The 23,351-nt window shown below is 36.3% G+C and overlaps 1 protein-coding gene across 1 annotated transcript; it reads left to right on the top strand.

Moving 5' to 3' along the window:
- The first annotated feature begins 540 nt into the window (after positions 1-540).
- LOC115454973 lies at positions 541-22,958 on the top strand. The gene is made up of 9 exons (XM_037443588.1): positions 541-748; positions 2,416-3,450; positions 4,177-4,335; positions 5,139-5,319; positions 6,905-7,008; positions 8,609-8,733; positions 9,631-9,847; positions 10,550-10,636; positions 22,909-22,958. The coding sequence occupies exons 1-9, from the start codon at positions 691-693 to the stop codon at positions 22,956-22,958; spliced, it is 2,016 nt and encodes a 671-aa protein (XP_037299485.1). The 5' UTR covers positions 541-690.
- The last annotated feature ends 393 nt before the right edge of the window (positions 22,959-23,351 follow it).

Here is a 23,351-nt window from a genome sequence, read left to right as displayed (position 1 = left end):
TTGTTTGTTCGTATAAATAGTTATAAAAAAACATTTGAAGGTTAGGAAATAAGTGAAGTTTCAGTATATCAATTTCAAAGATAACGAATGTTAAATCCGTGAGGCCATCTTAAATATTTAAGTAGCGTTTGAGTATTCGGGCATTAGAAACAAAAATTGATGCTAACGTGTATGCTTTTCGTATACATAATGAAATCTACCAATCCGTACTACAGCGTGGTGGACTAAGACCTAATTTCTCTCAGTAGAGGAGGCCCGTGCAGCAGTGGGACAGTACATAATACAGGGCTGATATTATTATATTTTTATACAAAATAAAAACACTTTCAGTTTTAAATATTACAATTCTAGATTTTAAAAGTTACTCCCTTATTCTTAGACGTTATTTATCTAAGGACGGAGCATTGCTGTGATAACAAGTCTGTTTCTCAGCTTTGTTTATCTGACAGCCAACTAGATTCAAGTTGTATCTCAATATTAGCCAATCACAATGGCCCTATGTCTACGCACTGCGAAGGCTGCCATGCCGTCAGCACTGAGAAACAGACTTGTTATCACAGCAATGCTCCTTCATTCGATAAAAAACGTCGATGAATAAGGAGGTTTAGTTCTATATAATAGTGTCATTTCTATATGTATAGAGAAGTCACAGGCACAAGTTAGTAAACCTATAAAAGTAATTCAATAACAATGTTGGCTTTTATATTTATTTGTAATATAACATTTGCATTGTGTGATACTCTTACACGTAAGTAACTGTTTTGATATAATATATATTTATATATTATATCTTCTTTCCTGCCAGCCCGAGCTGGCTTCTTTATTTACATTGTACTCTCATCTCTTTTATGTCCAATATAAAATGTCTGTAGTTATACAAGCGACTTAATATAAGTAATAATTTAATCATCTCATGTACCTTGATTTATAAGCGCAACTATGTTCGCCTAAGCATTTTATTTATTTATTTATTATTTATATAAATTGTATCGGCCCGGATAGCGACCCTACACAAAGTGTTAAAACCCGCCATAGTGGACCACGTAAGCGTTCCGGGATCAGTCTGTGTATATCCAGTTCCAATAGGCCGGCATAATTGTGTCGACTGGCAACGAATAATCATATCTCATCAGTGGACACAGGACCCAAATCAACTTATAAATACGATAGGTCACTAGATCGTGTCTGTATAACAGATTCTTCTGTATGTAAGCATTCAAGATTATATCCTGGAAGCTAATTGGATGGATGAAATATATACTGCTTGATAATGAAAATTTTAACTCATCTACACATATTATAAAACAAAGTCCCCTTCTCTGTCTGTATGTTATTAATTTTCTTAAAATGTACTGAACGGATTTTTATGAAATTTGGTATTTATTTATCTATACTATTATATAAAGCTGAAGAGTTTGTTTGTTTGTTTGAACGCGCTAATCTCAGGAACTACCGGTCCAAACCGAAAAATTCTTTTTGCGTTGGATAGCCCTTTGTTCGTGGAGTGCTATAGGCTATATATCATCACGCTACACCCAATAGGAGCGGAGCAGTAATGGCTAATCTCAGGAAATACCGGTCCAAACTGAAAAATTCTTTTTGCGTTGGATAGCCCTTTGTTCGTGGAGTGCTATAGGCTATATATCATCACGCTATACCCAATAGGAGCGGAGCAGTAATGGCTAATCTCAGGAACTACCGGTTTGAACTGAAAAAATCTTTTTGTGTTCGATAGCCTTTTGTTCCTGGAGTGCTATAAGCTATATATCATCACGCTATGACCAATAGGAGCGGAGCAGTAATGAAACATGTTGCAAAAACGGAGAAAATTATTAGTTTTGAGAGCTTCCATTGCCTGCGCTGCGTAAACGGTTAAAGTTATGCAACAATCATGTATGACGGGATTGTTCCACTTAAAAAGTTCTAAAAATATATTATAAAACATAGTCCCCCGCTGCATCTGTCTGAACGTGTTAAACTCAAAAACTACCCAACGTATTAAGATGAAATTTGGTATGGAGACAGTTTGAGACCCTGGGAAGAACATAGGCTCCCGGGAAACTACTACTTTTATAACGGAAAACTTTAGCCTGAAAAACTTTATAACGCGGGCGGAGCCGCGGGCAAAAGCTAGTTTATTTATAAAGATACACTAAACAGATTACTGACAATAATAATCTAAATTACATTAAATTGGATCTAATGACTAGTCAGAAACCAAAGAGAAGTGTATACAACGTTATGGAGATAGTTTAAGACCCTGGGAAGGTTATAGGCTTTCTATCCCGGGAAAATATATAGCGGGACTTTTATCCCGGAAAACTCCTTCACGCAGGCGAAGCCGCGAGCAAAAGCTAGTTACTGATATATTTTCTAAAGTTATTTTGACCTTTAATATAAAGCCTGTATTTTCAGCAAATACAAACCAGAACTTTCTAGATTATCTATACGACGGAAACTATCAAGACAAATTCTCTCATCCACAATACGACGCTGATGTTAACACAACCATCATATCTTCAAAACCCATTGAAAATTCGACAATAGACGACGAACAAGCCAAATTAGTGCGACACGAATTAACAAAGTACGCCTTAAACCTTTTCAAAGTAGTGGCAAACCGGTCTTTCGTAGCATCCAAATTGGATTTGAAAAGAGATTTGAATTACACAGAAGGTAATGTCAACGAATTCGTAATTAAATGGTATTTGAAAGAAATAAACATGAGTAGAGGTGATATATTTTTTACTAAGGGCAATAGTTCCGAAGAAGTTCGAGGTAAGGAATTGAATAATTTAATAATTGATCTGTTAAATAAAAAGTTAACGGGTAAGACGGGTAAAATACCTGAAGATGCTCGATCTCCGATAGATGAAACACTAAGGAACTTAGACAAAGAAAACTACGAAGAAAGAATAAGAAAGATAGAAGAAGAAAAAACAAACAGAGAGAGATTAAGAAAGATAGAAGAAGAGAGGTTAAATAGGGAAAGAATTATGAACTTACAAAAGGAGAATATAAATAAGGAAATAGATAAACAAAAGATAGATATTACTAAATTGAATACAACTAACTGGGAGTATCTAATGCTTAAAAAAATCAAGGAGAATTACAAGAATAAGAAATATGACGACCCGTACATAAGCTTAAGCGATATTGACAGACAATCAAACATTAACCAAGATAGACCGACTCCAAACCCTGGGAGGCAGTTCCACAATCCTGAACATCCTGGGATTCCTCCGAATTATCCCAATCCAAATGAGTACCCTGTACCAGGCCGTCCAGGGTATTCTCCCGGGCCTGACTACCCAGAGTTGCCTGTTCATCCAGCCACGATATATCCACCACGCAACCCTGAGGTGCTTGGAGCGTTCCCTAGCCCTGAAGAAATGGGGATTCAGCTGATGCCTGGAGAACCTGGGTATACTGGCACGGCAGAGATACCAGGTAAGGTTCAGTTTAGTATTACTGACAAAGATGATTTTTTAAACAGGCAAAGGAACCTTTATCAGCCTAGTTGCGGAACGGACTATCGAAACTAATGTCCGCAGCTTCAAACCCCAAACATAACTCTACTGTTCTAAAGATATGTGTGAATGCTTTGTGAATTATCGCTTGCTTTAACGGTGAACGAAAACATCGTGAGGAAACCTGCATACCTGAGAAGTTCTCTATAGGAATGAGTGTGTGTGAAGTCTACCCGCACAACAGCGTGGTGGACTAAGGCCTAATCCCTCTCAGTAGTAGAGGCTCGTGCAGCAGTGGAACAGTATATAATACAGGGCTGATATAATTATTCTAAGGGAAACTTACCGGTTATTACTTATGTAATGAAGTCACTTGACAGTGCTATTCTTTTTTTATACGTCGAAGTCACCCCACTTTATATAATGATAAGAGGAGTTAGGTCCAATAGAATGTCGACTAACGACAAATGATTACCACTCAGTCGACACAATTATGGCGGCATTAAAATGTAGGTAAATATTGTAACTTTGACTTTGCGGATGAACAACACCTCAGTCTCCTGACCACGAAGGCTGCAGTCTTCGAAACGTCGGGAGAAAATTAGAATAAAAAACCACGATGAAATCCGAAAAATAGTTTAATTTCAATGTCTAACATTCGCATAAACATAAGAAATCACTATCCCATCGCATATTTCCTCCACAGGTCCAACTCACGGTATCAGATGGACTCCACCTATACCTCACTTCGGACCCACGGGCGTGACCCCCAGACCGTTACCGGGAGAGTCTCCGCGTCCCACGAGGTCCCTCCCCCCCAGCGTGCATGGAGACCCTGATCGACCGTTTGGAAGTCTGTTACATCGTGAGTGACCTATTTACTGAATTTATATTATAGATAATTGTGACTGGATTTTTCTATCTTAAAAATTACAGTTACAGCTCGGAGTCAGGAAGTTGGTGGTGTGATTTCCTCGTGCTCGTAAAGCCGTTGGTCCTGATCTCTCTCCGCTCATGTCGTCTCACCGGACTATGAGGAACAGAGAGTGCTTGTGTATTGCACACACTAATGCATTATAATATCTCCTGTCTGATTTCCGTTGAGATTGGCCGCCGTAGCAATTCGGCTAAGAAGGAATCATTGTACCAAAAGTCTTTTGCAGTAGATAGGATGATGACCATTTACACGGTGCATGATGACGCAGGTCATTCTTGGAGACGACCAAGCCGCTCATTTTATTGTAGGGGCCAGAAACGTATGCAACACACGAAATTTAAATTACAAAGTTCTGAATCGCACTCCACTTCGCTCGTGCGTGCGTGTAATAGCGGTGAGGTGTGGAATTTAGATGGAGTCACCTTTAAGTCGTATCGTAGACGCGATCAAATATGTACCATGTTTTCAGCCTCGGATCTATGGTGGGGCAAGCCGGGGCCCATACTCCGGGCGGCAAATGTAAACTTTGACTACTAAGACATCCCGAACATTACACACATAAATTATTTCCCGCGCGGCGCGAAATGATGATGATGCCAAGTTAAAAATATAGGTGGTCGGGAGCGGCATTATCCAGATTTTGCCCTGTTTCCAAAAAAAACAAGATCCGGAATTGCATGTTTTTAGTCTAGTTACATTATTTATTTACCACGCAAAATATGGCCTTGCAGAGAACCCTAAACCAGTGACAACAACAAGAGATCCGTTCTTCGATGGTCTACTCCAAGATATGCAGAGTCAGAAGAACGGGTATCTCACCACGTTCTTCATAAAGCTATTCGAATATGTAGCAACAATGAAGAAGCAATACGCCAGACTCTTAATAGTAAGATTGGAACCAATTGTAAGTAGGTGAGGTTGTCAACACCTGTATGATTTATAAGACCTGTATGACGCAATGTCTATTTCTGCCGCCAAGCAGTGTGTAGTCACTGTTGTGTTCCGGTTTGAGAAGTAGCCAGTGTAACTACTGGACATAAGACTTAACATCTTCTCAGGATGGCCTGCGTAGTGAAATACCAAATACTTTGTAATTCAAGGTGTTGGTGTCTCTACTGTTTATGGATCGCATCGCTTACCATCAGGCGAATAGCTCGTCTCGTCATTTAAAGCAGAAAAAAAAGGTGAAAGGTAGTTTATATAATGCTAGTATATAATACGACTATTACTTCCATAAGTATTCTTCATGTTAACATCTGCTTCTATAAAACAAATTATATTTTAATTTTTAAACTATTATTTTAGTTTAAAATCTGTTACGGATTATATCCATAGCCGTAGATGTTTCATCCTCTCTGTGACCAGCCTGAGCCGAGGTTCATAACCGGTTAGTAGGTTGTCCTCAGGTTGCTTAATTTCCAAGGATTGCGAGTATAAAGCGGTCACCCAAAAGTCCAGTATGTTTCTATAAGCCGACCCCCGCCAGGCTTAACGTAGGGTCATGGAAAAAAACTGTATACTGTCCCACCGTTAGGCGTGTTTTCTGAGGTCTAGCTCAGTCCTTACTTTACCATATTGTGAGAAGACTTTAGATACTTTCAATTAAAAAAGAATTTCCCTATCGGTTAATAAATTACTAAATTATCAGATAACTTAAAAAAATACACATCGAATTGAGAACCTCCTCTTTTTGAAGTCAGTTAATGAAAAAAAAAAAAAATTTCATTGATCCAATTGATCGATTTGGAAGTATTGCTTTTTTAACGAGCACAGCAAAGTGAACCAACTACACCTGATGGTAAGAGTGCGGTCCAATAGAATGTCGACTGACGAGAGATTACCCCTCAGTCGACACAATTATGTCTGTTGGATATACATAGGCTGATCCCGGAACGCGACACACTTACCGCCACTATGGCGAGTTTTAACTTGTGTACGGTCGCTATCTGGGCTGATATAAATATCCTACCACCAGCAAATTATTAGACCTTAGTTTTAATCCAATTACTTTCCCAACCCAAATACTCTAGGCTATGACATTTTACAAATAGACGCGTCATAGACTAACAAAATTGAACATAAGAACAGCGCAGTATTTACTATAGTCACATATCTGTACAGCCCTAGCAGCTCGCATTGATACGGCCCGAGCGTCGACCGCCGTGGCCATCTAGTTTATAGGTCTCTGTCGCCATGACAGTCGAATAAAATGCATTTACTAGTTAAAAATTAAATTAAATAGTGTATACTTATCACTAACGTATGAAATGAAACGTTTTTTTCATTCACAGTTGGAGTATAATTTGTACATCGTCTAAAACACAGGAAGGCATTTTATTTATAAAAATACAAAAAGTTAGTAAGCCGACTAGCCGCGACAGTGGTTGGAGGTTGACTAAGTGAATGTCGGGCAATTACCTTGCTTTTGTCTTGACTGTATTGAGCTCGAACAACGTATCTATGTAATAAAAACATCTTAGATTCAAACACATTCCAGACTTCATGGTCAGCAACAACTAATTGCATTCGGTGAACCGTTAACAACTAAACTCCTGCACAACACTCGCCTGATGAACTCGGCCCCAGCAGACGTTGTTCAGAGTGAGTTTAATAATATCAACCCTGTATTATATACTGTCCCACTGCTGGGATTCCTCTAGTGAGAGGGATTAGGCCTTAGTCCACGCTGTAATGCGGGCAGACTTCACACACCCTCTCAGAGTGAGTTAAATAATAATATCAGCACTGTATTATATACTGTCCCACTGCTGGGCCTCCTCTAATGAGAGGGATTAGGCCTTAGTGTACCACGCTGTAGTGCGAGCAGACTTCAAACATTCAAAATTCCTATAGAGAACTTCTCAGGTATGCAGGTTTACTCACGATGTTTTTCTTGGCCGTTAAAGTAAGCGATAATTCACAAAGAATATACATAACTTTAGAAAAGTCAGAAATGTGTCCTTGGGTTTTGAACCTGCGGATATATATACCCTACGCACGACAGCTTCCTCCGACGGAAGTGTTTAAGTTGTCTACAACCGCCTCTAAATACTGTTGTTACCAGCACTGACTCTGAGAGACAGTACATACCGACTGTTGGACGTGACGAAAAAATTTGGGCAGGTCAACCATTTATCTAGTTATTTTATTTCATAAAACTAGTAGCTAATACAACACTAACAACAAGCATTTATTCCGAAAGGCTAGGCAGACGTAATTAGTGCACCTACTTTTCGCCTGCGTTGCAATGTGCAAGCCTATCGCCATATCGGGCACAAATTACGGGTTGATACTCAACAGAAAAACTAATGAGACTCTAGTCATAGGCAAATAGGTATTGGGGTCTTTGGAAATCTCATTCAATTAAACGCAAGCAAGCTATATTTTAGGTTTTTAGTCTAGCTTATTTATTTAGTCAAATATGGCCATAGCGTGACAGTGCCGTATTATTTTTATCAATCTCCGCATTGTTTATAATACTCTTTTCATCTGTACAATGAATTGCTATATACTTACCATCAGGCGCAGAAATAACACCAACAAGGGAGACATAAGAAATGAAAGACTTTTATGTTTAGTAGGGATGTTTCGAATGCAGATATCATAGAAATTTTACTTATTGCGATGATAGGTCTTGAGTTCTAGGTACTTGATGCAACCTGCAGCATATTTTCATAGTTTAAAGCTTGCGCCTACCATAACATAATAGCATTCGTGTCTTTTAGTGTGCGAAAAAAATTGCCATATACTTACGGTCAGGCACACACTGCTTTGCCGAAAAAAAATGGAATACATGGCTTTATATTATTTTATTTAATTCTAAAGGTGAAAAAAAGAATTAAAATACTTCAACATCACGGCTATATCTATCCAGACGGGTCCTTGCATACGAGAAACTAACCACATGCCAAAAACATTTAACAAAAAATAAAATCGGCCTCAAAAACTAGTACAAATAAACAAATAATTTTACTTTATTAATTTTAAAACAAGCAATAAAATCATTCTAATTTAGGTTTTTTTGTTTATTTACATATTTTTGGAGGTTAATTTAAATTTAACATTTCGGTAATTTGTTCGTGTATTTAGTTGACATTTATACAAAGAAAAAATATAGTACGAATTGAATAACCTTCTGTTAAACATTATGAATAAGACATAGAAATTCTTCGTATTTAATAGTGTTATAATGGTCTTGCAGGTCATGCAGCAACCGCACACTACGCGTTAACACACAGACGGACATTCTTATCGGCCGAAATAAACGGCATAATAGACTACGCGGACACTCTCTATAACGACATGGAGGGACAAAATTTGTTGAAGGTAATATTTGCTAAATATAGATGTAATGATTTCTTATGTTTACACAAATTTTGGACATTAAAATAAAACTATTTTTCGGATGTTATCGCGGTTTTTGTAACATAATTTTCTCCCGAAGTTTCGAAGACTGCAGCCTTCGTGGTCACGGGAGAGACTGAAGTGCTCATCTGCAATTTTTTTTTCTTCGTCCTTAGAGGACATGCTGTAGTCTTATGATCATACTGCCTAGTCTTACGTTTCTCATCCGCAAGTGAAAGTTACAATATCTACCCACATTTTACAATTATAATATTTTTTTATTTTTTGCTATTGATGGTCCGGTCTACGCAGAATGATCTCACAGTGTCTTGAAGTCTGGCAGCGGGTCTTTAGTGTTCCGATTTAATTAAATGTAGAACTGGATCCCAGGCTTGTGCAAGCTTTCAACCATCTCCTCAATTGACATTCGGATGTTGTTTAATTTCAATAGCTTCGCGAATCATTCTAGGAATTGATGTTCCTTGGCAAATATTTGTGGCTTGTCTAGTCGCAGATAGTGATTGGAGCCTCCTTCAGAATGTTCAGCGGCTGCAGACTTCGTAGAGCGTCGGTGTTTCACGTCATCTATATTCACTGCTGGTAGGTCTCTCATATGTGAGAGTCCGCCTGGCTAGGTACCACCACAATGTCTATTTCCGTCAAGCAGTGTGTAGTCACTGTTGTAGGTTTGAAGGACATTGTAGCCAGTGTAACTACTGGACATAATAACACAATATCTCATGTCTCAGACGAGCGCAGTGGAATACCAAATACTTTGTAATTCAAAGTTGGTGTTTCTACTGTTTATGGATCGTATACCATCAGGCGAACGGTGAGCTCGTCTCGTCATTCAAAGCATTAAAAGAGAATTTTTTTTAGACATTAAAGGAAGTTAAGCTGTTCCCAAATATATCAAAGACTAACGTGCAACTGGCAGACGAAATATTTGATGAAACACTCCTCGCTCCGTACAGAAGGATGACGGGCACTCATAAGATACAAGTTCTCTTTGATTCCATCAACAATGCTATAATAAGAAGGTTCCCTGGCATGCGCAGGATACGGAAAAATAATGGAGTCAGTACTACACTGATGGGTAAGATTTCTAGCAAACATACTTGAGTATTCGTTCCTTTGCATGGTGCGGGAATATGCAATGGTTTACGACTATCTTTGTAGAACAATTTTAAGTATATACTGAAATGTTTTCAACCTTTTTTTCTTGCACCTACCATGATCATCTCTGCACCACCCTAAGGTTGACTGGTATAGAATGCCTATGGCATTAAGTCCGCCTGTATACAGTTGTATATGAAGTGCAATAAATAAATAAATGTTTATTATTAAATTGGCTAGTGTTAGTTGTAAATTAAAATGATGTGTACTTGGAGATGCACGGAATAAATAACTTAGTGGCATATTTATTGTGAAATTAATGACACCATCGATATATATGTACTGTATACTAGATTTTGCGTTCCGAACATTCACTGTGTTCAACTGAATTGAACTGCAATCCATTCAAACTGACTTTAGTATGGTCAATATTAACAGCTCGTGGTTGTGTACGGAGTGGCGCTCATGATATAAGAACTCAAGTCTAAGTGTAATCCTGGATGTGAATAAAAAATATTAGTCAAATAAGTAAAATTAGTTGTTGTCCAAGTGAATAAATAGGTTATAACAGTGACGTTTTGGTCGCCATTTTAGTTCAGATGTTGAACAAATAGTTTATACGGACGTTCGTGTCTATAGAATTTACGTCTATGAAGTAAACTAATTTATTATTACATTTCAGTTCAATCTACGTTATTAAATATGTATAAAAGAGTACCTCGCAAACACGAAAACAAAATTCATAAGAAAAATAACCATAAAAAATTATGCACTGGAAAAATAAAACGCAACAAACATAAAAAGAATAATAAAAGAAATATTTACACGAAAAAACGGGAATTATCCGATAATATGGATAATTATGAAAAATTATTGAGAGATAGTAAAATTAAGCATTTACATATTAATAAAAATAATGTAGAAAATGCAAAACGTAAAAGAAATAAAAATGGAAGTCAATTTAATTCCACAAAAAAAAAGAATGCGAAGAAAAGAAATATTGGAATTAAAACAAGACATAATAAATTAATTAGAACAAAGAAATATTCTAAGATAGACATATCTAAAGAAAATATAAATAAAAGTAAATTAATTTCTTACAAAAGAAACACATTTAATTCAGATTACAGTATTGAGGAGCGAGAATTTAAAGATAAAGTAAATGATGTCTTACGCCACGGTAATATGGTACAGAATATAGTTTTAAGAATTGGTAAAGAAAGAATTGCCAGACCGAAAAATAAAATAAATTATTTTTCGAGTTATAGCGACGAGGAAGGAGTTTTAAAACAGAATATTTATAAAGTTTTTAGAAATAAATTAAAAGAATGACTACAATGTAATTTGTTTCATTTATTTACTTCATTTGGGCAACACAACAAATTATAATTAATATATTTTAACTCCTTATTCATAGACATTATTTATCTAAGGATGGAGCATTGCTGTGATAACAAGTCTGTTTCCCAGCTTTGTTTATCTGACAGTCTAATAGATTCAAGTTGTATCTCAATATTAGCCAATCACAACGGCCCTACATCTACGCACTGCGAAGCCTGCCAGGCCGTCAGCACTGAGAAAGACTTGTTATTACAGCAGCGATAGAGCTTAGATAAATAACGTCTATGAATAAGAGGGATAGTCTATTTTTTTATTTTTATTCCGGTGTTTTGCGCCCGTGGGAATATTTGAATTATATATTTTGTTAGAAGATAAATTAAAGGATAGAAGAGTAATTAAGAGATTTGGTTCTTTGCGCTCGTGGGAATATTTGAATTATTTATTTTATTAGAAGACAAATTAAGGGATAGAAAAGTAATTAAGGGATGTCGCGAGAACGGATTGACACAGACAAGGCAAGCAATATCTTATGCACACCGGTGGACACAGTTTACTTTGAGAATACCTTAAGGAGGCTCTTAGCTTGTACGAACAAGAGTAAACTATTTGCAAGGAACTAACTGGAGGTGCGAATTCTCTTTAGACTGAAAATGTATTTAAACCAAACACATTACCTTAACGCGACGTGCAAACACTGAAATTACTCCGTTATACTTAAATATTATAGCATCGGTGTCCGACCAAAAATTGGGCTTTGGATTTTGTCTCAGCTAAAAATACTTTTGGCTAAATCTTCGGCCAATGTCGAACGAAATTATTATGTACTAGCTTCCGCCCGCAGCTTCGCCCGCGTGGATTTAGGACTTCAAAAATGGAGCCGATCGCGAACGTTCGAGAATTTTCGTTTTACGAAGCTACTCGCTAGGTGATTCGCTAGCCTCTAGGTGCCAAGCAAGCCGCCTGCCTGTGCGTTCGCAACTGTAAAAGCAAAAGTATACTATAACCAGCACAGGAGTATGACAAATAATTGTACCAAGTTTCGTTAAAATCCGTCGAGTAGTTTTTGTTTCTATAACGGTTATACAGACAAACAGACAGACAGACAGACAGAAAGACAGACAGACAAAAATTTTACTAATTGCATTTTTGGCATCAGTATCGATCCCTAATCACCCCCTGATAGTTATTTTTGAAATATATTTCATGTACAGAATTGACCTCTCTACAGATTTATTATAAGTATAGAAGAAGAAGATAGATAGATATAGATAGAAGATTATCATTTGTCCAAAATCAATTTAATTTCCAACGCCTATAAAAGCGGCGATAGCATTGTTGGGAGTGGAGCGGACTGCCGAGACATATATCCGCAGATTTATAACCCAAACGCATCCCTGAATTTTCTAAAGTTATGTGTGTATGCTTTATGTATTACCGCTTGCTTCAACGGTGAAAGAAAACATTCGAAGGAAACCTGCATACCTGAGAAGTTCTCTATAATAATTTCGAATGTATGCGAAGTCTGCCAGCACTACAGCGTGGTGGACTAAGGCCTCAGTAGTAGAGGAGTCCCGTGCCTACCACTGGGACAATTACGGGGCTGATATTAACAACAGATCAACATAAACCATCTATTTAAAGGCTAGTAGGTAAAGTCATACAGTACAAGAGGACGATTCCCACCAGCAACAGTAAAATATTCTCACTCAAGACAAATGTAGCTTCCCGTCGCGTCACCTAAGTGTGTTTTACTTAAAATATTTACTATGCTTGTTATTTGAAGTGTGGATATGCAGAAAATACATTTTACCTTAAAACTGAAAGGCTCGTGGAGAAATATTTAGTGTTTAAATACATTTTACCAAGAAACTGTGGGAAATAGCTCGACGGTTGATAAGTCTGTGTTTAGTCTATTTAACACTGAAGGCACGGTAGAGGCACAACGCATACACGTGTTCCGACCCATTATAGGGAGCCTATCGCTATATCGGGCAAACTAACCACCACTATGACGGGTTTAACACATTGTGTAAAGTCGCTATTCGGGCGGATATAAAATATATCCTACCACCCAATGACGTTTTACAAATAGACGCGTCATAGACTAACAAAATTGCACATAAAAACAGCGCAGTATTTACTATAGTCACATACTTGTGCAGCCCTAGCAGCGAGCATTGATACGGCCCGAGCGACGACCGCCGTGGCCATCTAGTTTATCGGTCTCTGGTCGCCATGACAGTCGAATGAAACGCATTTATTAGTTTAAAAATAAGTTAAATAGTGTATACTTATTACTAACGTATGAAATGAAACGTTTTTTTCATTCACAGTTTGAGTATAATTTGTACATCGTCTAAAAACACAGGAAGGCATTTTATTTATAAAAATACAAAAAGTTTGTAAGCCGACTAGCCGCGACAGTGGTTGGAGGTTGACTAAGTGAATGTCGGGCAATTACCTTGCTTTCGTCTTGCCAGTGAGCTCGGACAACGTATCTATGTAATAAAAACATCTTAGCCTACCACAAGCAAACACATGCTGATCTAATATTATATTGTATTACAAGATTTATTTTCCCAGGATAAAAATTCTTGCACAGCGCGATAGTATTGATACTCTACTGTTTATAGACAATCATGGCGGCCATAGTCGTAAAAACCCTTATCCCTTGCCTCAAAGGGGCCTCAAACCACGTGTCGTATAAGGTTATGTGTGCGAGAGAGACAGGTGTATACCCGTCTCGCGATGACGTGGTCTTGTATACCATATGATCGGGGTGCTATTAGCGAATTGATTTGCCGATATATGTCTATTGTAAACCTTCCCTTTAAATAGGCAAAGGAATTAAAATTTAATATTGACTTTTGTTTTAAAATTATTTTTCGGATTTTATTGCGGTTCTTATATTATAATTTTCCCCCGATGTTTCGAATTGCAGCCTTCATGGTCACGGAGCGCATTGAGATGTTAGTCATCCGTAAAAAATACAATATCTACCTACATTTTACACTTATACAACTTTTTAAATTTTAACTGTTGGTGGTCCGATCTACGCAGAATGAGCTCACAGTGTCTTGAAGTCTGGCAGCCGGTCTTTAGTATAAAATATCTTAATTTAAATGTCTAACATTTGCATAAACATAAGAAATCATTATTGGCTCATGTTTTTATACGGAAGCAGTATCAGATGAAAATTAAGAGATCTTTCTCCCCATCGTAGTATGTAAAAAGTTGGGGTTTATAAGATGCCTTTTTACAATCATTAACACTAATATAAAACAAGAAAATGTATAAGAATGACATATTATAACCATAAGTGAATAAATAAATAAAAAAAACTATAGACACAATAGAATAGCAACGTTTGCAACTCTCCTAAAGCTTCTGATAAAGTATCTAGCTTAAAACTGCAATACGTAACAATATACTTTAAATAGAAAACAAAGAGTGAACTTGGCAAAAAAATAAATTCAAATATCACATGGTTTTGGCGTTAGTTAAATATTAGACAGCTTGGAACTGATGTAACTTATGTAAAGTACATTAATAAGAGATATAATTATGCTCTCAAAAACCCTCTAAAAACTTATATTTTTGTATTATAGAGAACGGCAATGTTTCCTAGAATAATACAAGAAAAACTTCAAATTTAACCACGACATATCTAAATATACATTAATATTTTAATTAAAGAATAATTCTCTAATCAAAAATATACAAATATATCCTTTCTCGTGTTATTAATTATTAATACGAAAGGCGGTTTAAAAAAAAAGTTTTGCGAAAAAGAGTGGAGTATTTTAAGGGTAACAAAGATAGGACGGTTTCACAAACAGAAGACTCGTTTCCGAAAACATTTTTAAATATTGACAATTCCAACAATGACAAAGTCGAAGTGACCCTAATAACCACCCAGACCAGACGTTTAGCAAAAATGGCGGCCATCAGCTGATCATGGGAACGCAGTGAACTCTTTCTTTGATTAAAATGTATAAACCTCAGGTATAAACACAATAAAAACTCATTGTTGACTGCAAAATGTTGAATTTTAAAAATGGAATCTGTCTTTTGTAGTTTATGGAAGGGTTGACAATTTTTGGCGGGAACAGCTGATTGTCAAAACAGGTTTTAGACAGCCCATACCACGGTGGCGAGCGACAGTTATTGTCGCTAAGTGGATTGCATAACCTAAAAACGAATTATTAACCGAATTTTCAATCAGATCAATTTTTTTTATCTAATTATAGCCTGATTCAATAGAGAAGTCAAATTATTAACCTATTTTATCAATACAAGTGTAAATATTACAATACGATGCAATATTTGTATTGTATTTGATGCTATGCGATTCATCGATATAATATTATGTACTAAGTACTAGATTTGGCGTCCCGAACATTCACTGAGATCAAATAATTTCATTTGATATCCATTCAAACTGATTTTAATAGGGTCAATATTGACAGCTTGTGGTTGTGTACGGAGTGGCGCTCATGATATAAGAACTCGAGTCTAAGTGTAAACCTGGATGTGCATAAAAAATATAAGTCAAATATGTGCAATTATTTGTTGTTCAAGTGAATAAATAGGTTATAACAGTGAAGTTTTGGTTGCCATTTTAGTTCAGACTTGGAACAAATAGTTTATATGGACGTTCGTGTCTGTAGAATATACGTCGATGTATGAGATTAGATCTAGCGACCGAAAAGTTAGACATATTGTAGTAGTTGTAGTTTTGGTTTTGTTAGTAGATCAATATTTTTTTTATATACAAATCGATTAAATCATAGTTATAAGCAGGTAATGTCTTGGGTATAGCAAAAAGTTCGGCCATTACCAAAAGCATCCTCATTAATCTAACTTTTTCTGACACAAAATATTTCATAATATTCTATAGGTATACAAAGGATTTTTTATTATGTATCTACAATGAAATATCTATTGATTTTATTTTACTTTAGCCCTTATCTACTGCAAGTTTTTTTAAATAATGCCGTTTTTAGCCTATGTCATTACCTAACATTCAAGTTTACTTCGCTGTACTAAATTTCATGAAAATATATTGCAAACGGATGTTTTCTTTAACTATGCAATATGAATTAATTGGAATATAATTAGCAATACATTTATACAAATAATACAGTTCAGAAAACCTTAGCGATAACACAGAGTATCGTGGTACAGGCTGAATCAGCTGAGCCCGCCTTTTTTTATATCGTTCGAAACCTGTCCTCCGCGCCGCATTCTTGCCCATTCTGAGAATAAGAACTGTGCATTTTTTTTAATTTCGGGGGCACAGGTACTTTTGAGATGAAAGATCGGCAGAACAAGTGAAACCGTGGCTGTAAACTATAATTTAAAAAAAACTATGGAAGAACAAGCGATAAGGACTTTATGGTTAAATAATAATATCAGCCCTGTATTATATACTTGCCCACTGCTGAGCACGGGCCTCCTCTACTACTGCGAGGGATTAGACCTTAGTCCACCACGCTGTAGTGCGGATTGGTAGACTTCACACACCTTCGAAATTCCTATAGAGAACTTCACAGATGTGCAGGTTTCCTCACGATGTTTTGCTTCACCGTTAAAGCGAACGATAAATTCACAAAGAATACACACATGATTTTAGAAAAGTCAGAGGTGTGTTTGTGATTTGAACCTGCGGACATTCGTCTTGGCAGTCCGTTCCACAACCAACTAGGTTATCGCCGCTTTTATTTATCGCGTAACGAATATAGAAAGTATGAATTTTATTGAAATGTACAAAATTAATTAATGTATTGACAGTCCCCACAGTAGGCAAGCCTCTATCGTGGGGTCCCGTGGGATCACTAAGGAGTGCTTTTTACCACCTATAGGCTAATTGTATCCTAGAAATGCATTTTGTTTCGGACGAAGCCGCGAGCAAAAACGAATTACAATCAAGTTGCCTTCTTTGTAAATTATTTCTATATTTCTATTCAACCCTACCTGTTCTCTATACGACTAACCAGGCGAGCAACTAGCTCGTTAAAATAGTGATAAAAACGAAGAACATTGACTTATGTAAATTCAATTCGAAATTCGCTTGAATTACATTAGAATAGTATTATTAGCATTTATAATCTACGATTTTTTTTATTTTAGTAACATTTAAGTAAGAAAACTGGCTGATTTCTTCCGCAAACGATATATGCCAACAAGGGTGTAACATTTTTTTTTTTAGTTCGTCCAGAGGCTGCTGTCTTTCGACCATACTGCCTAGTCTTATGTATAAGGGTATAAAAACGTTTTAGTAGAGGGGGAAGGGGGGTTAAAAAATAAACAAAACACAGTAAATACAATGTTACCTCGCTCGCACTTCAGTACAAAAGGCAAGCTCACAAATAACTCACAAATAAATGGTTGTAAAAACTATATTTTGTTAATTATAGCTCTATGGTATTTCATCAAACGTGACCTCACAGAAATCTCATCATCATATCATCTGTTTTACCCACCTGCAAGAAAGGAGGATAATGTTTTTATTATAATCCACGGGTTACCTAACTGTGCCGGAGACAATACCCGCTGCGGCACCAAAGACAATGGACGGATTATCTTTTCTAAAAGACAATGTCGGCGTTTTAAAAAATACTTTCAATAATTTTATTTATTGATTTAAGTTTGCAAAAGAGTAGTGAAAAAACTTGGAATTGCAGACAATGTAAACAATCTAGTGATGGTTTGATAAGAGAAATTGCTTACTTTACTGGTGGTAGGTCTCTCATATGTGAGAGTCCGCCTGTGTAACACCGCACTGTCAAGCAGCAGTGTGTAGTCACTGTTGTAGGTATGAAGGACATTGTAGCCAGTGTAACTACTGGACATAATAAATAACATCTCATGTCTCAGGATGGCGAGCGCAGTGGAATACCAAACAATACTTTATAATTCAAGGTGTTGGTGTTTATACTGTTTCTGGGCGGTGGTATCGGTTATCATCAGGCGAACGGCAAGCTCCTCTCGTCAATCAAAGCAATAAATAAAAAAAAAAGAAGTACAGGTGTTTTTATGTCCAAATTTGATTACTTACAAAACTAAGAGACATTGACAAAATCACTGGATATTACCCATTAAAACATGTTTGTGCCATGAAATTAACGAACTACGATTTACGCAATTATTTTTTGTTATTCAAAAAAATCACGAGATTTTTTCACACATGTAACAAACTATTACTTATACATAGACAAAGGCGGCGTGTCAAAAAATTCTATATTTAAATTCGAAAAAAAATTACCAACGCACATCGAGACAAGTGCACAGTACAAACATAACTTTTGTATGTCGATAACAACAATTCCCATATAAAAATCTGTTTTATAACCGTACCTCAAACTTTGCCGATACTCAAACCGTACCAACTTTTATTTGCCATCTTGCAAATTAATGTCAATCTAAAAACGATCTTATAACATTGTCGTACGGTACATGTGTGATTTCTACAATAGTGCGTGTTTGTCGGAACTCGACGGGAGAGTCGTCTGGAAGTACCAAACATTCCAGATTTGAAAAGTTAACGCCCGCGCGCAACGGTACCGTAACCGACGCGGCGGTTTCGCGCGCTTTTGCATCCTGCAATGATTCTCTTTACTGTTAATTTGTACTTTATTACTATGATCACATGGATAAATTTTGAATAGCTAACGTCGATAGAAAAAATGACAGATAAAAGAGTTTTTCAATGGACGCAGATTATCGGCATATTAGTCGTTTTCTCGGAATGTGTGAAGTGCGTTTCCTTTGCTTAATATTTGGTACCGTTCTATTTATTCTATTGTAGTTTATTTGTTGTTACACTTTTAGAGGATGTATGCAGGTTTGCCCTTGCTTTCATGGCGCCTTACATTTCAAAAATGTCTATTTATAATTTATTATTTGACCATGAATATAGTTTATTAAATAATGGGTTAATGAAAAAAGTTTACAATTTCTACATTTTTGCACAGGCGTAAACAACATGTTGGCAGTGCACTTATTCGCTAATCAGTGCAGTTATACTTTTACAAAATTCTTTATTTAATAAGTATATCCTTCAAAAACACTTAGAAATTCCTGCAACAAGTTTAACACGCGGTCTTATCGCTAGTAGCAATCTATATCTACTCAAACTAAAGTTCGATAAATCCTCTTTATCCATGTATGATAATTTAAGAATGAAAAATCTATGGCTGTATACAAAGTTTCCTTTGATATAACTTTTTTTGCAGACGCAGAGGCGTGTTTTACCGCCTTCTTTCATAACCTCTTTTCATTACCAATATTGGATATTTTCAAAATTACTGATAAGACAAAAAGTGCTCTTTTCTCACCACTCCGCTCGGAGAGAAAGCAATTTGGCGGAATAAATTGTAAAATCAGTATAAATTGTCCATATTATAGTGCAGTATTTGCACAACCAATATTTTTAGTGTACATACATACTCGACCTTTAGAAAACTATATCGATTCTTATTACTTATTTGCAAAAATTTCGAGTATTTCCGACTAGTATGTCAGACATTGACTCATTTACCTTCTCTCCCCTCCATTCAGATGAGAACCGTCCACGATTGCGAAGTATCGCGCCTTTTTGTACCTAACCTATACGACCTACGTTATGAATGAATGATAACCAAATAGGTCACATGGTAAACTACGATTGTAAAAACATAATAAAGGATTACAAGGTATCTCGTATGCATGAAACGGAACGAAATTAAATTCAAAATTATTATCAGTAAATATAAGCTATATTTTATAATCTACTTATATCTCCTTTTTCGTCCCTCATCCTAGTTCGAATCCCTTCATATAAAGAGAACACATTTGGCGAAAAATGGGTGTCGTGGTTGCACCTCTGCTTATCCTTCATGGATAAAGCCGTGATGTGTATTTTTGTGTTTATTTTTACGTAGATTACATTCATTTTATCTGAAAGTAATTTTCTAAGTTATATTCTCGTTTCAAGTCTATTTTATTAATATTCTTTGTTTATTTCTATTTCCTTCGTAATTTATATATTTTTTTCTATTTAAGTATTTCAAAGTTTTTTTTTACATTTTTACCTAATTTTTTACAAAATTATTATTATTATCCAATACCGCACGTCAATCGAATCTTCAATCCAATTATGCAACGGAATAAGTATCATTCATCCTTGTCATATAACTGGATATATTGAGTGATACGACCGTTTTTTTACCGTACTTTCTTTTCAATCTGAAAGTGGACTAAGGAACAACTTTTTAGAGCCATTTTATGGACGTCTAAATAAACAAATTATTATCACAAGCAGCGTACAACTAAACTATTTATTAGAATGTTGTATTTACATTTCTATTTTGAAAACAATAAATAATGCGACGAGCAAACCTTTCTAGATGAATAGACCTTGCGGTGGTACTAATGGAACCCTTGCATACGTGATACGACCTAGTGAGTAAAGAGTTGTTTGTAATTCTCTCTGTAAATATTACTGGAATCCCAAATGGGCCTCCGTAACAAGAGATTTTTTGCTATCAGCTGTAAGCTATCACATAATTTGTATTCTATACGTGCCATTTCGAAGAATACTACCCGTTAAGATTTCTAGGTTAGGTTTGGAGGGAAATCATAACAATGGCGTCTAGAAAGGGATTTATATTTTGACACAAATAAGTATAGATATTGCTTTGTGTTGTTACATAACGATGTAAAATCACATGGGTAGTTAGTTGCAAGGTAATTACAACCTTAAATTTAGTACAGAAGGTATAAAATACAATAGTACATGGTCGCACATTTCCCGCGCTTTTTCAAGGGGTCATTAGCGGTCAAAGAAACAGGTATAAGTATAGTAAAACATGCAAAAATAAGTTTTATTGCAAACAAATAACGTCGGTTTTCGAATGTAATAATTTAGTTCTCACGATCGACAAGATATAAAAAAACTAAAATAGAAGTTAAAGGAAATGAAACGTTATTTACTAACGAATAACATCGAAAACAAATTGGCGGATGCAAAATGACATTGGCGCGCTTTTGAAGTATGAAGGTTGCGCGTGGTTTATGGTCAATGTGCTCTTGTTACAGGTTGTCTATGGACTGGTTCGCTAATTAAGCGAATACTGAGAAGCAAGCCGAGCCGTCGGAAATATGAGGGTGTTATATCCGGCATTTTAGTATAGCTATTTAAATTTTGGGTGTCCATCTACTAAAATGGCCAGTATTTACAAATAAAAAAGTCAATAAAACCTTACAATTACAATTACAATATAAACATCACTGTGTTGTTTTGTTAAAAGCAACCTATTTATTAATCTAGAAGGTCCAGATATCATCCTATCTGTGTTTCTAGGTTTATTTCTAACCAAAGAGCTCTATGATTATATAGAGCGGACTTTGAGAAGATTGTCATACAAAAATTGCGCTCATGCGATGGTTCAATCTACTGTGAAATAACAAAACATCAATATAAAATAATTCATTATTTTGCTTTAATATCGTGATTTGAACGTTTTTAACGCGCTCATTAGTATATTTGGATATTTCAAAGATGGTAGCAGTTTATTACCAAATGGTTATAAATTTTGGAGCACAAAGCTCCTGATGGCCGGTCTTATAACTAAATATCGCTATAGGAGTGAGGGTGTGTGAAGTCTGCACGCACTACAGCGTGGTGGACTAAAGCCTATTCCCTCAGTAGAGGAAGCCCTTGCAGTGGGACAGTATAAATTACAGGACATACTATTATCACTACATAGTATAAAACAAAATCGCTTTCTCTGTCCCTATGTGTGCTTAAATCTTTAAAACTACGCAACGGATTTTGATGCGGTTTTTTTTAATAGATAGAGTGATTCAAGAGGAAGATTTATATGTATAATAACATCCATTAAATAGTGGAGAAATACTGTTATTTTGTTATGTTATACCCGTGCGAAGCCAGAGCGGGCCGCTATGTTTTTACATACAACGTCCACAGTTTTTCTGTAGTGTATTTAGTATCAGCATTGCACCCGTGCGAAGCCGGGGCGGGTCGCTATATTATATAAAGAGAAGGCGGCAAGAATTTAGTTATGTGAACACTTCACAACTCCTAGACTCGTTTCCAAAGCCAAGACCAACTTTGGATCGCTGAGCTAGCGGAGTTGCTTAGGGGCCGTTCAAGCATTACGTAATACAATTTGGAGGGGAGGGGAGTCTTCTAAAACATTACGATGCGTAACAGGCGCGGGGGGTTCGAACAATGCGTTACGTAACATTGGATTTTTTATTTTAAAACAAAGGTAATATTAGCGATTTTTATTTACACTTCACATACCTGTATATCGGCGGACTTAATGCCAAAGGCATTCCCTCCCAGTCAACCTAAGGGTGGTGGAGATAAATAAGGTAGGTGCATAAGGATATTTAATCATTTTCGATTTTCCGGTACTGTACAACGTCTTATGTAACATTAGATTTTTTATTTTAAAACAAAGGTATATTAACGATATTCCGGTATTATTCGAAAGAAGAAATGTAATTTTAGAGTTACATAACTTTTTGAAGGGAGAGTGTGCGTTACATAGGGGGCTAGGGGGGATCAAAAATCTTCAAAAATTGTTACGTATCTTAAACGGCGCCGTATCCACTGGGAATCGACGCCGCGCGAACCGTTGGATAATCAGTGACGTCATTATCTCTTATCGGTCAAAGATATGTTCACAGGGCGCTCCGGAAATGCTTACACGTGGGTGATAATGTGGACCAGCTGTTAGACGTATTCTAAAAGCGTTTTGACGATTATGACTGCCTTTGTGGTCAATCTGAGGTTTGAATACTGAGTCGGGTAAGTGTTGTTTGGGGTTTTCTACTCGGTATTCAGGAGTCTGGAATTTGTGCCCGATGTGGCGATAGACTCGCCTATCTTGGCGCGGAACACACACAACGACAGTTTTATTTATTTACTAGGATCCGACGGACGTTGTCCCGTCTTAACTATGAATTTGCAGCGCGCGTTCTGTCAATCGCTGCCAGTTATTTCAAACAATGGACAGTTATATAAAATTAATATTTTCGTTAAGTTTTCTTAAGTTTTCTAATTTTCCGCGCAATTTTTTGAATTTTCTCTTTCATAAGAACCTTCTCCTGATAATAATAAACACAACAAA

The sequence above is a fragment of the Manduca sexta genome, chromosome 1, assembly GCF_014839805.1.
Source record: "Manduca sexta isolate Smith_Timp_Sample1 chromosome 1, JHU_Msex_v1.0, whole genome shotgun sequence".
In the NCBI taxonomy this organism is placed as follows: domain Eukaryota; kingdom Metazoa; phylum Arthropoda; class Insecta; order Lepidoptera; family Sphingidae; genus Manduca; species Manduca sexta.
Note: the sequence above shows the minus strand (reverse complement) of the source record. Positions and strands in the feature narration are given on the sequence as shown.

Bases quoted from the DNA above. Each gene is read 5' to 3' on its own strand.
- LOC115454973 (XM_037443588.1), top strand. From the start codon at position 691: ATGTTGGCTTTTATATTTATTTGTAATATAACATTTGCATTGTGTGAT. The intron at 4,336-5,138 runs GTGAGTGACCTA...ATGGCCTTGCAG, and splicing joins GTTTGGAAGTCTGTTACATC to AGAACCCTAAACCAGTGACA. The intron at 10,637-22,908 runs GCACTGGAAAAA...ATATGTTCACAG, and splicing joins AAATAACCATAAAAAATTAT to GGCGCTCCGGAAATGCTTAC.